We start from the raw sequence: 17,185 nt of genomic DNA, 5'->3' as shown, positions 1-17,185 counted from the left end.
TGTCCTTCTTGTTCCCAATGAATTGGCCTCCGTTTCTGTGATGTGCTTCCTCTTCTCATACTTGCCCGATGGACACCTTCCCAGCAGCACTGCTAATGGTTGCTGGGGGAGACTCCTGACCGTGGTCAGCTTTGTTCTCCTCCTACTCTCCTGTATGGTCATCCTGCCATGTCTGAGGACTTGAAGCTCTGCGGGGCAGTGAAGTCACATCTCCACACATGGGTCCTATATCATTGTGGTTACTTTGTTTTTGAGGGTGACACCTTTCAGTATCTGAAAGATTCAACAGCCTGACTGAATTCTCATTAAAAATGACTTCAAACAGATTTAGATTCTCTTTGCAAGTCATTATTTAATTGAAGATTTCCCTGACAGGGAAGAAATTCCATAGGGATGTTGTTCCCTTGATTATAGTGTGTGCTTGATTTATTTTAAATAGCTCAAGGATGTGGAAATTTAATCACAACCTTGGACTTTCAAGTAGGCAGGTAGGTTTTCTATATGATAAAAAGATCTTAAAGTCTCCCCAATCGAACTTTCTGTGATTTTTGTTTATTTCTTAGACATTATAAATCCAAAAATCAATCCAGATGCTTATGGCCTGAGTTTTTCTTTTTTAATCTTTTTTGGTGATTCATCTTAGCCATGATATCCTTTGTTATTTAAGGGCATCCAGGAACATTGGTGATTAGCGATTCTTGAACTGAAATTATTATTACTTAGGGTTAATACTAAGGAGCATCGGAAAATAACCTGTTGTTGAAAAGCAATTCAACTGATGTAAACATTGATTTATTACTTGGTGCCCTGATAAATATTTAATGAGTGTCCCGGAGCCCAATTTTTACCTAGCTCAGTCATTGGCTCAGTTATTTCACTTGGTAACATAAGAGGTTAGAATTACAGATCTTTAGACTCTGTTTAGTCAGAGTAGTTAAGTGACCTGGATTTTGCTGATTGAAGAGCATTAGTGAAAGATGAGCTGGGTGGTAATAGTGACCAAAGCACCTTTCTGGTCCAGAAACCAGAAATCCCAAAGAGGATGAATCCAACGCTTCACTCCATCCCAGTTTTTTTTCCAAGACAAAGCATCACCTTGAGGAACTACATGTTTTAGCAGTGTGGCTAACTTCATAGGGGTTCTGGAGGCCTTTGAGTACTTTGCGACCCATCTGGGGTGATTCTTTGTTTGGAAGCAGAACAAAGTTGCACCATATTTTGTTTTTTTCATGTAATATTGGCAATATGGCTGGAAATAAGGTGCAGAGTTTCTAAACAGTCATAGGAGACTGGGAAAGTCAGTTTCTCTCTGAGCTGCAAGTTTTCATTTCTGAATGAGGTGGTTGGGTCTGATGATTAAAGAAGGGGGATGAATTAAATAGATTTGTTTTTATTGTAAAACAGAAATGTACATGAAATTTGGTTATTTTTTTTTTGGAGTCCTTTCCAACTTTGGAATCCTGTAAGGTACCGTTTGGGAAGTGGGAGTTCATGATTGGGTGGAGGGTCCATTACTGACTCACTGGTACTGGAATCACTCTCTAAATTTATCTCTGGCTCTCTTATGTTCCAGTCCATTATGTTCAGTCCATTATGTTCAGTCCATTATGTTCCAGTCCAGACCCTCACAGGTTCCCTAATGAAAAGTCTAGTCTACATGCTCAAATGCCAATTTAGGCTCTTACATATCTGTTCCGTTTTCTTTTCATACTTCACACTCAACCATCATTGTGGGAACAGAGGAAGCATTTCTTGCTTTGTTTTTTGCTTTGGGTGTCCTTAGGGCTTACTCCTGGCTCTGTGTTCAGGGACTCACTTCTGGAAGTCCTTGGGGAACCATATGTGGTTCCAGGGATTGAACCTGGGTTGACCATGTGCAAGGCAAATGCCCTTCCTGCTATACTATCACTGTGGTTCAGGGAAGCATTTCTTATGGGATCAATGGGACATTAATGGGGATGGATTAGGGTTGGGGTAGCAGGGATAAGAATAATGCAGTAAAGTCGGAGGTGCCAGAGAAGGAATAGGTAACTTTGATTTAAAAGGTAGCTTTGATTAAAAAAATGTTTATACATTGTTGGCATACAATCTGGGAAAGCTAGACCTTAAACCATTCTCCTGAGGGTTCATATTAATCATATTGTGTTCCTCCATATTTTTAATAGATAAAAGCAAAATATGCCCAGATGAAAGGTATGTGTTTTTCTGAAAGCAAATAAAATCACTTGTAGTCTTAAGAAAAGGAAATATTTAATTTTAACTGTGTTTAAGTGGTATAGGCTAAGCCATTGCATGGAGTTGTGGTTAAAAAACCACAAAATTTATGACTAGGTTGTTTTGATTAAAATTCTTGTTCTGTTGTGTAACTTCTGGTTAGTTAATTTATTTATCTATTCTCCTGGGCTGGAGCGATAGCACAGCGGTAGGGCATTTGCCTTACAAGTGGCCAACATGGCCGACCCGAGTTCAATTCCTCTGCCCCTCTTGGAGAGCCCAGCAACCTACCAAGAGAGAGTATCTCGCCCGCACGCAGGGCCTGGCAAGCTCCCCGTGACGTATTCGATATGCCAAACACAGTAACAACAAGTCTCATGATGGAGATGTTACTCGGCCCGCTTGAGCAAATCGATGAACAACGGGAGGACCATGACCATGACCTGTTTCTGAAAACAGAGGTGATAATAATATCCATGCCACTGATCTGGGTGATAAACAAAAGGTAGAGAGTGTATGGCATAGTACTATTGAAAAGATAGCTCTAATGATCAACTGATATATAATGAATAACTGTAGCATTGTAGCACTGTCCTCCCATTGTTCGTCAACTTGCTTGAGCAGGCACCAGTAACATCTCACAACTAATTGTGAGACTTGTTGTTACTGTTTTTGGATATTGAATATGTCATGGGGAGCTTGCCAGGCTTTTCCATGCGGGTGAGATATTCTCGGTAGCTTGCTGGGCTCTCCAATAGGGGTGGAGGAATCGAACTCGGGTTGGCCATGTTGACCGTGTGGAAGGCAAATGCCTTACCCGCTGTGCTATCACTCCAGCCCATAATGAATAACAAAGATTTTAAAAATAATACAAAATAATTTGGAATATTGTTATAATGTCTTTTAGTGAATATACAGATACAAAATATGATTATAAAATCATCTGTTAATTGCTATAAGAGAAGTATGATAAATATACCATCAGAACACAAGGTATATGTATATGTATATACATATATATCTTTGTTATTGTAATGTGGTTTCTGATGCAGTCTAGAAGGAATACACATTATGCATGAAGAAGCACATAGCCCATTGGGTTAGGAAAAACATCTGGGGAGTGGCAAAAGGGTGCAAAGATCAGCAACAGTCACTTCAAGAAGGACGTGGATTTTCATATTCTAATTATTATAGTTTGTTTATGCTGTGTTCAATGGGGAGGTGTTGACAGAGCTTAGAGAGTGAAGTGACATAATAAGATTTACATTTTAAGATGTTCTTCCAAGTATTTTCCAATACACTGTGAAGATAAAAAGGATTGGAGTGTCAAAGGCAAGCTTTATTGAGCAAAGAAGTCTGAATTAGAGGGAAGGCATGACTGAAAGAGAGAGAAGAGGCCAAGTCTATAAAAGGGGGAATAATGGTGGGGTGGGGATGGCAGGAAAGACTGTCTACAGGACTGAGAGCCCCGACTGGACCAGGAGAGAATTCAAGTTTAGTGAGTAAGAGGGGACTTGGTTGAGGTAGTTCAAATTGAAAGACTTCCATAGTGAGCTAGAGGAGTTCAGTGTTACCCAAATAGTCTTGAACAGTGGATCATGTGAGGAAGGAAGATCCTAGGAAATTGTTTTCCAACTGGAGTGGGCAGGATGAAGGTGGTGGAACATCTGGAAACTAAGAGGCTTTGGTAATGTGGGCATCTGCAGATGTGTGTCAGGAGCAATGGCAAGTGACGATGGAGGGAAGAGGCATGAAAGATATGGCTTGGTAGTAATGTGGATAAAAAAAAATCTCAACTGTCTAGAAATGAGAAATGAGAGGAGAGCATAGATTAGCTATGACATTGAAGGCACCATTGAAGGTTGACAGTGTCACCAAGCTCTCCTTGGATCATGTTGCCTTCAGATCTCCTTTGATTCATAGCTTTGTCTTATTACCTGCAGCCCTGATCTAGGTCTAAATCCTAATTGTTTGGTTTACATTTTCCTGACAACACTTTTCCATATTCCAACTGGACATTTTGACTGCATATCTTCAAGGGAGTTTTTGTTTTTAGCGCCCCATTTTTTGATGAAATAGTGTTATTATTTTGGTTGTTGTTAAAGTTGTGAGTACTTATATATCTTGGAGATTAGCCCTTTATATGATATATCCTATACAAACATTTTCTCTCAAGTTTTTTTCCCCAGAAAAAAACATTTTAAAATACCATAAATTTAAATGCTACTTAAGCGTATAACCTAAACTGTAATTTTATTAAGAATGGGTCTTTTGGATTCATGTGCGAGGCTAAAGGTAATTCTTGAGGAGTTTCACAGTTTTATCATCCAACCATTCAACAATTTGATTTTCCAAATTGTGAAAATGGAGTTAATTTTCATAATGATTCTGGATCTTTGTGCCTACACAAATGCTTCTAATGTCAAGGGTATTGTTACAGGTGACTTCTATGAAGTGGGGAGTAGAGGGGTAGCAGTGTTGAGAGAGGGGTGTATTGCCTTTCTCTTTATGTACTTTGGTCAACTGGGAAATTCTTTAGAGGTTAGAACTGAATTGATGAGAATATACTATGAGTATCCTTCATGGTACAGTTGCTTGTACCCTACCACTCCACCTAGCAGTCATCAAGCTGCACCTTGAGTTCCTCTTGATCTTCATGGCATAGGAATTAATCTCCATCCCGTGATTTATTGGGGAGCTTCGCCTTAACTGGAGAGAACTTTCTCTTTTTTTTCTAGGACAAGAAATTCAGTCTTGGGGCTGAAGCGCTAGCACAGTGGGTAGGGTGTTTGCACGCGGCATCCCATATGGTCCCCCGAGCACCTCCAGGAGTAGTTCCTGAGCAAAGAGCCAGAAGTAATCCCTGAGCATCGCTGGGTGTGACCCAAAAAGAAAAAAAATTCAGTCTTAACCTCTGCCAAACTTGGTCGACTGCCTGCTTTCATGAAAAAGAATTCCAGGAAGGAGACAATTAGTGACATAAAATAAGTTTATTTAGGAAATATTAAGGGAAAGAAAGAGCATTTCACAGTGAAGAGAGAATTCAGGCTTCTTCAGATCATGGAGAGTAGAAATATTAAGTTACACATAGCAAGTTAAGAAGTGGGTGAACCCCTGTGATGGAGAGTGTCATAGAGTCCAAGAAAGGAACTGAGGCAGAGATGTGGGCAACACCAGACAGGGGAAATGCAGCAAGAGTGCACATCTTAGACAGGGATGAGGTGACCACAGATGGGGGAAATTCTCTGTCCTACCATGTTATTTTTTTTTAAAAATAAGATTTTCTTAAGGTTTTATATGGTTTTTTGGGTTGTTGCTAAGGAGTATTTGGGACTATTGATAGTCTTTGAAGCCACTACATGCTTTTGTTGCTGTAGTCAGAAACTGTTCTCCCTGGCAGGGTTCAAGCCATCTCTAGAGTCTTATCAGCCTCGGTTCCATGGGTACAAAATGGGTACAGTTCCATGAATTTTTGGGCTACTTATGGGTAGTGACAGTTACTTCTTTGGTTTTATTTCTTGCTTCTTGGTTTTATTGCATCTTGGTTTTATTACTTGTTGAGGATTAATTGAAAATTCTCTCCCTGCTTTATGTCCTCCACTCTAGATATTTCACCTCCTTAAATTTTTTAAGGGGTACATGGGTGAAGGTCTTTCTTCTGGAGCTACTTCTTGCTGGCAAAAGGACTGTAGCCCCTGCCTGTGGACTACAGTGAAATCTTATGCTGCATAAGTTTTAATGGGATCCAGTCAGTGGATTGGTTGGGAGGGAGAGAGGTCGGGAGGAGAGAGGAAGAGGGGGAGAGGGGAGAGAGGGAGGAGGGGGGAGGGAGAAAGAAACAGAGACAGAGACAGAGAGAGAAGAGAGAGAGACAGAGACAGAGAGATAGAGAAGAGAGAAGAGAAGAGAGAAGAAAGAGATCAGATAAATTAGAAACAGGAGTATGGTTTAAAACTGATTAGACTCTGGAAGACAAAAGGTTTTCTCTGGCTTAGGGAGGGCAGGTTTTTAAGAAAACAAAACAGTGGTCACAGCTTGAAATTTGGTTTCATTCTTTTGCAGACTGATGAGTTTTCTGTAAAAGAAGTGTTAGTTCCTGTTTGTGCTGACCCTCAGTAAAAAGACATGTGTAGGTAAAAAACATATTACTTAGCTTTTTGAAGAGAAGAATAATAGAATGATGTCCAGTTTTTCTTGAGAAGAAAGTGTTTGATGGGTTCACATGTGTGGTTGTGATACTTTCTGTCGGTCTGGTTGGTATAGATAGAATTGATTTTATCTGATAAAGATGAACCTAGATAGAAATTCCATTGATTTATAATATTGGAAGTCCTCAGGACAACTTGGAGATACTTTCCACTTAAGTAGTAGTTGATCTGAAGGGTTCTTTGAGCTGGGAAACTTTCACTAATTTGATCAGTTGGGTAAAAGGTGTTAACAGTAAATAGTACTAATGCTTCTTTGTGAAAAGAATAAATATTAGTGAGGAGAGTATTCTCTGAGTCAAAGATGAAGAAAGAATTTAGGAAGGTAAATGTGTCATGGTGACTCTGAAATAGGGGACATCAAAATGCAATTAATAGTATAAATGTAGGCTGTGGACTTCAATGATATCCCAAATTTAGAGTTTTGTGTAGTGAATTGAAAAGAGCCCTGGATGGAAATAAGATATGCTGGTTCTAAATGTCCAATGACAGATGAGTGGATAAAGAAATTGTATATATATGTGTGTGTATTCATGTACATGTGTAATATAACATATATATACACTACACAGCTATAAGAAAACAAAATCCTTTTTAAAAATAAGTTTGATGGAACAAAAGGTTAGCATGTTAAGTGAAGTTAGTCAGAGGGAGGACAAATGTTGGATGTATTATTCATATGTGGTGTATAAAGAAATAATGTAATGATAAATGAAACAGATCCTTGGGCTCTGAAACAGAACTGAGGCTACCAAGGGAGGGAAGGGACTTGGGGTGGGGAGGGATGGACCATCCAACATTGCCATTATTATAAAATTAAGTATGAAAAAGAAAAATATAACCTGGTTCTGAATCTCAGAATTTTTACTTTTGCATGGTAAAGGTAAGGTAAAGGCCCTCCCATTGATCATCGATTTGCTCGAGCGGTCCCAGTAATGTCTCCATTGGAGACTTTGTTGTTACTGTGTTTGGCATATCGAATATGTCACAGGGAGCTTGCCAGGCTCTGCCATGCGGGAGAGATACTCTTGGTAGCTTGCCGGGCTCTCCGAGAGGGGCGGAGGAATTGAACTTGGGTCAGCCATGTTGGCTGCGTGCAAGGCAAATGCCCTACCGCTGTGCTATCGCTCCAGCCCATGATTCTGGGTAAATAAATATTTATCAGAGAAAAAATATATACAAATAAAAAGTTTTTGGGTCCCACCCTACAATGCTTAAAGGTCACTCTTGGCTCTGTGCAGTAATTACTCCTGGTGGTACTCATGCACCCTATGAGAGGCTGGGTATCAAACCTGGGTTCAGTGAGTGTGAAGAAAGCATATTACCTACTGTACTATCTCTCCAGCTCTAAAATGTATGACATTTAACTTCTAATATATAAATTGTTATTAGACTTTTAATATTGATGCTAAATGAATCCATATTGGTTAAATGAACGGAATTATGATGCATGTGTATTGTCAAGTGACTCATACTGTCTTAACTAGGTAAATTCTTTTTTTTTTTTTTTTTTTTTTTTAAAGAAAATGGAGGGGAGGACATTTATTTCAAAAAGAAAAGAGCATTTATTGGAATTAAAGGACATGATACCGCACATAAAACAAACACCTTAGACCAGTGTTTAAAAAATTACCATACCAAGGCGTGTAATCTTGGCATTTTAACTAAGATCCTGAAAGCTTCCAGTAACAACCCTCCAAAATGCTTTGTATTCTCAGCTGTAGTATTAGAAAGAATACAATCAATGGATCAATGCCTCCTAAAAGTTAAAGGCATTGGTGGCTTCCAAAGCCTTTAGTGGTGGCTTCCAATCGTTTATCTTTTTTTTTTTTTTTATATAATTTATTTATTTATTGAATCACTGTGGGAAAAGTTACAGAGCTTTCGGGTTTAGGTCTCAGTCATGTAGATACCAAACACATTTCCCTTTACCAATACTCATTTTTAACCCCGAATCCCAATAGACCCCCACCTCCCACCCCTCCCAATTCTTTGTGAGGCAGATGAGTTCTAGTTAATACTCTATCTACTTTGACTAGATAGATTATTTCGATAGAAGATGCACAATTATTGTTTAGAGTTTACGACCCACCCCCCCCCCCCCCAATCAGACATGCTGAAACAGCGTTGTGAAATGATTTGCTTTCTACAACTTGGTTTAAGAATAAAATGATGTCGCGCGGCCGCTTGAATTTCTGCTATTTTACTTATTGACCCTGGAAGAATTTCTATTAAAAGTTAGCTAGTTAAGAGATTGGTTTCTGTGCCCTGGAGTCGTGGCCGTGCCGGAGAGCCGCTCGTGGGGGGCAGCTGGCGACCTCGGTGGGGCGTGGGGGACGGCCCACAAAGCCCCCCTTCCCATGAGGTCCCCGCCGCTCCCCCGAGCCCGGCTCAAACCCGCTTTCCACAAGGCTCCCGTGCGGCCGCCATCTTTCTTTCCAGAGAGGAGCAGGCGGGCTGGTCAACGCCCTTCCCCCTCCGGGCAGGCTTGGTGGCGCGGATCAACACAAGTCCATTTGCTTTTCTGCTCCAAGCGGCTGGTTCTCTGTGCTAAGTCCTTGTGCCTCCGGGGCCGTGGCCGTGCCGGAGAGCCGCTCGTGGGGGGCAGCTGGCTACCTCGGTGGGGCGTGGGGGACGGCCCACAAAGCCCCCCTTCCCATGAGACTAGGTAAATTCTTAAATTAAGCAAATTCGTGTGACATCAGTGTTTGTTTATTGCAGGTCTCTCAACCCTTTACATCCAGCTCATCTGATTGGATTCTAGGATGCATAAAAATAATGTGACTGAGTTAATTATCATCGGTCTTTTCCAGGACCCAGGGGTGCAAAGAGTGTGCTTTGTGCTGTTTCTTCCCGTGTACCTGGCCACTGTAGTGGGCAATGGCCTCATAGTTGTGACAGTCAACTTCAGTAAGAGTCTGGGTTCCCCCATGTACTTCTTCCTTAGTTACCTGTCCCTGGTGGAGATCAGTTACTCTTCCACTGTTGTTCCTAAATTCATCACAGACTTACTTGCCAAGATCAAAATCATCTCCTTCAAGGGCTGTCTGACTCAGATATTCTTCTTCCATTTCTTTGGAGTTACTGAGATCTTCCTGCTCACGGTCATGGCCTACGACCGCTATGTGGCCATCTGCAAACCCCTTCACTACACAACTATCATCAGCCGACCTGTGTGTCGCCTTCTGGTGGCCAGCTCCTGGCTGGGGGGCTTGGTTCATTCCATGATTCAGATCTTTGTCACTATCCAGTTACCCTTCTGTGGTCCCAATGTGATCGACCATTATTTCTGTGACCTCCATCCCTTATTTAAGATTGCCTGCGCTGATACCTCTGTGGAGGGGGTTGTTGTGCTGTCCAACAGTGGATTAATCTCTGTCGTCTCCTTCTTCCTCTTGGTGACCTCTTACATTGTCATCTTGGTCAATTTGAGGAGCCATTCGGCTGAGGGAAGGCGCAAAGCCCTCTCCACCTGTGCCTCTCATGTCATGGTGGTCGTCTTGTTCTTTGGACCTGCCATCTTCCTCTACATGCGACCCTCGTCCACCTTCACTGAGGACAAACTGGTGGCTGTGTTCTACACAGTCATCACCCCCATGCTGAACCCTATTATCTACACACTCAGAAATAAAGAGGTGAAAAATGCCATGAGGAATTTGTGGTGTAAAAAGGTGAATTCAGGGGTGAAATAAATGAAGCCTTGAAAATAAATGAGCAAAACCAGGTTGACCATATGTATGTGCGTTTATATGTGTGTGTGTGCATCTATGTACACACACATATATTTAGATTTTGGTCAACTATGACAAATAGATTAAAAGTTAATCTCCTTATGTTTTTTGTTATAATTTAAATGAACTTTATATAGTCTATCATTATCAATCAACATTAAGTAGAAGTATGTACTTTTGTGTATGTTAAAAATTGAGCCATTTCTCTTCTCTTTTTCAGTAGGCTATTGCTTACATATACTTAAAGGCATAATCATTTTGACTGGACTGTTCACTGAATCATCAAGTTTTGTCACTGTGATGCTTCCTGCTGTGGCATGTAGAAATATTGTGAGCCTTGGAAATTGTCTCTATTTTGTTTATCAGTATGATCTTGTAGAAACATCGGTAAAGGTTTTCTACTTTAGTTGGCACCATTAGCATGATTAAATCATTTGTAACTCAAAATAAGAATTTTATTTCACTGTTAGAATGGCGATATATCCTGAAAGTGAAATACAATAAAATTAGTATTAAATAAATATTAACTTGAATAATTTTTTAAGTTCCTATAATTCTGGAATGTCATTACCTGTGCACTGAGATATTACTTCAGTGAAATATAGCCTATTGACTCTTAATATATGATTTGATAGCTAAGAGTTATTTTTACATATGTAAATGTTTAAAACAATCAAAAGAGTAATATTTTGCAACATATGCCTGTTGCTAGAATTCAAACTTTTACTCGTCTACCACTATAGCCTCTGTGTGTGTATGTGTGTGTGTGTGTGTGTGTGTGTGTGTGTGTGTGTGTATTATAGTGGTAAAATTGAGTAATGTCAGTGTATGGTTACAAAGGTTAAATATTTACTCTTATTTTAACACAGTTAAAAATAAATTTTATCAAGTTACCATTGATTTATCACACAAAACAATTTAGAGAAATCATTTCTACAAGTACATAAGCCTTACTGTGTACCACTAATATCTGCTGATATTACACTGTCATAGTGACCTCCCCTCGCTCATTTCTTCCACTGACCTCCCTCCCATTTTTGCAAAGCCTGTACATTTTATTTTACATGTTAAGTATTTACTAAGCAAACTTCAACTTAGACATTCACTTAATTCCTGTCATCAACCACAATAATATATATGGATTATTCAGTATGATGTTTGGATGTGGTGTTCAAGAGTTATTCTAATAATTTGGTGATGCCAAAATACCTAGTTTGCTTCTTCACTTTTCTAGTATATCCCCCTCATGGTTGTTGGCTGCATTTAACCACTCTAGGTATGAAAGACTCATCAAAGGGAAGGGAGCCTTTGTTTTTTTTTTTTTTTAAGATTTCCTTAAAACTCACAAACACATTATTTATTTTTATTAGCCAATTTTCACTTTTATTGGCCATATCTAGGTCTACACCTAGAGACAAGGAGGGTTGGAAAGTGCTTAGGGATAAAGGAGAAGGGGATTATTTTATTAACTTCAATCCACACTATTTCCATGACAGACGGCACACTGATTGAAGAGAAATACCAAATTTCTCTTCCCAGATAGGACTGTTTGTAACAGAGACTTTTTGTTAGAGGTGTCACTGTCACTGTCCTCCTGTTGTTCATTGATTTTCTCGAGCAGGCCCAGTAACGTCTCCATTGGAGACTTTTTTGTTACTGTGTCTGGCATATCAACTACGTCACGGGGAGCTTGCCAGGCTCTGCCGTGCGGGCGAGATACTCTGGGTAGCTTGCCGGGCTCACTGAGAGGGGCACAGGAATCAAACTCGGGTCAGCCATGTTGGCTGTGTGCAAGGCAAACTCCCTACCCGCTGTGCTATCACTCCAGCCCATGTTAGAGGTGATATCATGGAATTAGTAACCTGGGTGGAGTGAGTCATTAAGGGATTTGACTCTGGTACAAGACTAACAAAAGAAAACCCATTTCAACCACATGATGATGGTGAAGCAAGTGAAACTTGGGGAAGCAAGGGAAACCTTGGGGAAGCAAGTGAAACTCTGTTACTCAGTGTCCTTCGAATAAAAGTCAGGCCAGTTGTTACCTTCAGTGGGGTGTATATGTGTGTGTGTGTGTGTGTGTGTGTGTGTGTGTGTAGGGGAGTAGTTTTGGGTTCATATCCCATAGTTCTCAGGAGCTGCTACTGATTCTGTGCTCAGGAGCACCTCCTGATGGTGCTTAGGGGACCATATGTGGTTCTGAGGATTCAAACCAGGATTGTGACTGGTGCAGCCAGATGCAAGCCAAGTGCCTTCCCTCCTTACCAACTCCCTGGCTCCTTATTCCACCAGCTTCACAATAGTTTCATTGGGGCAAGCAATATAAAATAAGTTTGCTATGCCCCTGCCAAGGGGACAGGCTGGGAAGATGGAAGGAATGGGGGAGGGGGGTATTGGCAGAGGGAAGGGAACACAAGTGGTGGGATTGGTGTTGAAACATTGTATGCTTGAAACAACTCTATCATGAACATCTTTGTAAATCATGGTGTCCTGATAAAAATTTAATGGAAATGAGTTCCCAAACTAAGATTTTTTGCTTAGTGATATGTCTTCGTCAAGACCCTGAATAATTGGTTTGAGGTTCTTCGTGTTCCTGGAGTGAGCAGACGCCCATTGGGCTACACTAGCACGCAACAGGGACGAATGGAGACGTTACTGGTTCCCGCTGGAGCAAATCGATGAGTAACGGCATGTCAAGTGATCAAGTGATCAAGTGATATGTCACGAGATATAAAATGACACAAGTAAACAGGTGACTCTCCTGAATGAAAAATTAATGATGATAGTGAAATATTTTTGCATCATTCAAAGGGATATAGACAGACTTTTGGAACTTGGGATAAGGCTGAGAAGATCTGGCAGGTGGCAAGAGGCCTGAGTGGAATAGGGCCCAAGGAGATGCAGACAAACTGGTCTAGAGAATTCCTGGCATGGGGTATGGTTGGAGGCTACGGGGGGCACTGATACCTCATATCCAATTTAGACTTTTCTTTCTTATTGATGTATTTATGATATTCTAACATCCTGTAGTTCACTCAAGTGTCCATATAGAAGAGAAAATGAGGGGCTGAAGCAGTACAGGTATGGTGATGGGGTTATTAAAGGCATGTGATGAGGAAATGATGACATGGATGATAATAGTTATGGTGGTGTTGGCTGTGATAGGTCTGATGGCAAACGCTCAGGTGGCAATTCCTATGTGCCATGCATTTTGCAAAACTTATTTTATTTTGTCCTTATAATGACCTTATGGGGCTGGAGCAATAGCACAGCAGGTAGGGCATTTGCTTTGCATGCAACCAACATGGCTGACCCGAGTTCAATTCCTCCACCCCTCTTGGAGAGCCCGGCAAGCTACTGAGAGTATTTCGCCTGCATGGCAAAGCCTGGCAAGCTACCCATGATGTAGTCAATATGCCAAACACAGTAACAAGTCTCACAATGGAAACGTTACTGGGCCTGCTTGAGCAAATCGATGAACAACGGGAGGACAGTGACAGTGAATGACCTTATGAAGTGAGCTCCATTTTTCTATTTTCCTGTGCTTCATTCAGGCATTATCGTGTAAATTTAATGTGCATTAGAGTGATTTATTATGTTATTGTGAAACGATGACTATCATAAAGTTAGTTAACACATCCATCCCTCACATGATGATCATTTTTGTGTCTGTGTGTGTGCGCGCGCGCGTGTGTGTGTGTAACCTTTGTACTCACTTAAAGCAAGGAAGAGACAATATTAAGTGTGAAAAAACCCTAAGACTCAGACCATAGTATTGAGGTTAGTGGTGGTGTGGAAATGAACTGAAATTGTCTAATGGATGGTGGTAGAGGAATTCTGGCACTTTGGTAGAGGCTGTGGTATGATAACATTGTACCCCTAAAACACATATACATTAAAACTCCTATAGACCAATGCTTCCTCTGTTCAAAAAAAATTACTATTTCAACTATTTTCATGTATATAATACAGTTGATTGTAGTCACTATGATATGACTTAGCTCTCATGTATATTTTAAAATATGCTATTTTAAATTCCATTTTACACATGAGGAAACTGAGGCATAAACATTTAAAGCTTAAATTTTCCAAAGAGAAATACCTGAAATAAAAACTTGGGGGGGGATAGTTACTTTGTGGATAGCCCAAAAGAGTGTGCCAAACTGTTTTATTTTGGTGTGTGTGTGTGTTGGTAACAAAAACCATGATCACCTCCTTGCCCCCAAAGCCACAGGTTCAAACTTTGTCCAACTATTTTTGTGCTCTGGCCCTGGGCCACACACTTAGACTTGGTAGCCTTTGAGACAGGGTCTCTCAGGACTATGATATTTAAATTTCTGGCCTATTGCCAACTTCTTAGAGCTTGTGGGCAAGAGGGAGTTGGGCCCTTTCAAGGACGACTCTCTCCCTCAGACATTCAAGAAGGAAACCTTCAACCTGTCCCAGTTTCCAGCCCAAGAAGGACAATGCAATTGAGGTGTTCCCAGTATAGTTGGATTATATACTCTGTGATTTCATCCAGGGGAATTAACATCAAGACTTTAGAGCACGGATCAGCTAAGGGATGGGGTGGCCATCTCTGTCCCGTGCCCTGCTTAACTTAATCTTATTCTGACTCCAGAAAACAGAGGTACTCAGGACCAGCTTTTGGTAAGTTAGTTGTTTATGACAGTTTCACTATATAACGTGTTGGGCACTGCTCTTATAGACAGAATTTAACTGTTCAATTGATCTTTTAAAATTTTTAATTCATCTTAAGTGTTCAAGCAAGGTAATAAATAAGCTTTATTGAAATATTATTCAAATGTTTTGACTTGTAAATTTACTGGGCCAATATGTTTTCCTTTTGCTGTTGCTATCTTTGCTGTTGTTTAATTTTTTCACTGTTCCATATGTAAAAAGATAATAAAATAACACATTTAACTCTTTGCCATGATGCTATGTTCTTTTTTTGTAAATTTTGGTCAAAGTTCTTCCAAATTCTATCTCATAGTTGGTATTAGGATTTAGGGGGAAAAAGAGTACTGCACTGTAGCACTGTCGTCCCGTTGTTCATCGATTTGCTTGAGCAGACACCAGTAATGTCTCCATTTGTCCCTGTCACCAGATAGTGTAGCCCAATGGCATCTGCTTGCTCAACATGAAGTGAGACTTGTTACTGTTTTTGGCATATCAAATACACCATGGGGAGCTTGCCAGACTCTGCTGTGAGGGCAGGATACTCTCGGTATCTTGCTGGACTTTCTGAGAGGGACGGAGGAATCAAACCCAGGTTCGCCCCGTGCAAGGCAAACACCCTACCTGCTGTGCTATCGCACTAACCCGGGAAAAAAAATTAATAATAGCTAACACCTTCCATTTTGCCCTTAGGACTTTTGTAGTGTCTATGTTCTGTTCATTTACTTAATCTTCTGAGCTTCTCAACACCATCAGAAAACAGACAGACTAAGCCATTGGATCCCGTATTTTAAATATAATGACAGTGAAACTCAAATAGCTAGGTGGAGGAGTTGGGTTAAACCAGTAAATTTTATTTAATTTTCAGTGATACAAGATAGTTTTTATTGAATGAAGATAATTAAAAAAAAAAGATATGAGGATGCAGAGAGGGAGTATGATCTTCTCTAGAGTGGAAAAAGCAAGCAGTAGAATCAAGTAGGTGAGATTTGTGCTCAAGAGAGAACATGAGCTTGAAGAGCGAGCCTAAACCAGCATGTTTCAGTGGCTATTTCAGGATTTCAGAATCCTTTAGTTAAAATCCTGCCATCAGCCCTATCAGCCCCTGATGCTGTAAGCCCCATCCATAGGAGTGAGTTTCTGACCCAATTGAAACTGTGATGAACTTCCTTTTGTATAATTTGTTTACCTTACCTTGCCTAGACCATTTTATTTCATAAAAATCAGAGAAGATAATTCATGCAGGATTTTCTCATATTCTAAAAATAGCACTGTCATCCCATTGTTCATCGATTTGCTCCAGTGGGCATCGGTAATGTCTCCATTGTGAGACTTGTTGTTACTGTTTTTGGCATATCGAATATGCCACGGGGAGCTTGCCAGGCACTGCCATGGGGGCAGGAGCTACTCTCGGTAGCTTGCAGGGCTCTCTCCGAGAGGGATGGACGAATCAAACCTGGGTCAGCTGCATGCATGATAAAAACCCTACCCACTGTGTATCACTCCAGCCCATTCTAAAAATACCTAAAATATTTTTTCTAATCCCCAAAATATTTTCAGCCATCCCCATTGGTGAAGATCAGTGGATTTCCTTAGAAATTTCATGGTCCCATCTTTTAAGATGCAGTCTTCTGTCAAAGATGTTCTGCTTGTTCTTTTGGTTTCTTTGTTGACATCAGTCAGCATCAGGGTTAGGAGCTGGAAGCGCGAGTAATGGTCAGGATGGTACATTTTTTTGAGCATCGTCAACAATTTGTCAGATTATTGAAGTGCTGACCAGAGAACGGTCACGAAAGACTTGAAATAAAGAGGATCTAAGGTAAGGAGAGCAGGAACAGGGATAGAGAAATTGGCAGTGCTTAGGGATCAACTTGGGGAATTTTGGGGGGCTTTCAGCCAGAGGTGATGTGGTGGCTGGGACTAGGGGCCCAGGTGAGAGTGGAGCATGCATCTGTGCAGAACAAGAAGGCATGGTCCTGCAGGAATTTGTAAGTCACTTTGCCAGTGGGCTTAGAGTATTTCCCACGCTGCCTTCTATTTGAGGCTGGTCTCCTCCTTGTACTTAAACAATACCTTGGGCCAATTTCTCTGCAATCTGATTACTGTACATTCTCTGAGAACTGGGGGACCAAGCTGGTGTCATCTGCTGCTTCTTTAACTGCTAATGAGTAAGCCCTGATTGTATGAAAGAATGACTAGAAAAAGAGCCCTTTTTTTGACTCTGTTTCAATCTCGTTTATTTTATTTATTTTATTTTTAATTAAAAAAATTTTTTAAGAAGTTTTATTGGATCACTGTGAGATACAGTTACAAACTTGCATGATTGCATTTCAGTCAAACAATGCATGTGTTCTAGGAAGT

The 17,185-nt window shown here is 40.6% G+C and overlaps 1 protein-coding gene across 2 annotated transcripts; it reads left to right on the top strand.

Annotated features, from left to right (window-relative positions):
- The first annotated feature begins 9,178 nt into the window (after window positions 1-9,178).
- On the top strand, window positions 9,179-13,654 carry LOC130044314 (olfactory receptor 4B1-like). 2 transcript variants are annotated; one of them, XM_056137010.1, is made up of 2 exons: window positions 9,185-10,090; window positions 13,637-13,654. In XM_056137010.1, exons 1-2 carry the CDS (start codon window positions 9,185-9,187, stop codon window positions 13,652-13,654), a joined length of 924 nt encoding a protein of 307 aa, XP_055992985.1. The 2 variants fall into 2 exon arrangements, with proteins under 2 accessions (XP_055992994.1, XP_055992985.1); XM_056137019.1 differs by lacking the exon at window positions 13,637-13,654 and having other exon boundaries at window positions 9,179-10,111.
- Window positions 13,655-17,185: the final 3,531 nt, after the last annotated feature.

This window comes from Sorex fumeus, unplaced genomic scaffold (assembly GCF_029834395.1).
Source record: "Sorex fumeus unplaced genomic scaffold, SorFum_2.1 ptg000007l, whole genome shotgun sequence".
NCBI classification, from domain to species: domain Eukaryota; kingdom Metazoa; phylum Chordata; class Mammalia; order Eulipotyphla; family Soricidae; genus Sorex; species Sorex fumeus.
Note: the sequence above shows the minus strand (reverse complement) of the source record. Positions and strands in the feature narration are given on the sequence as shown.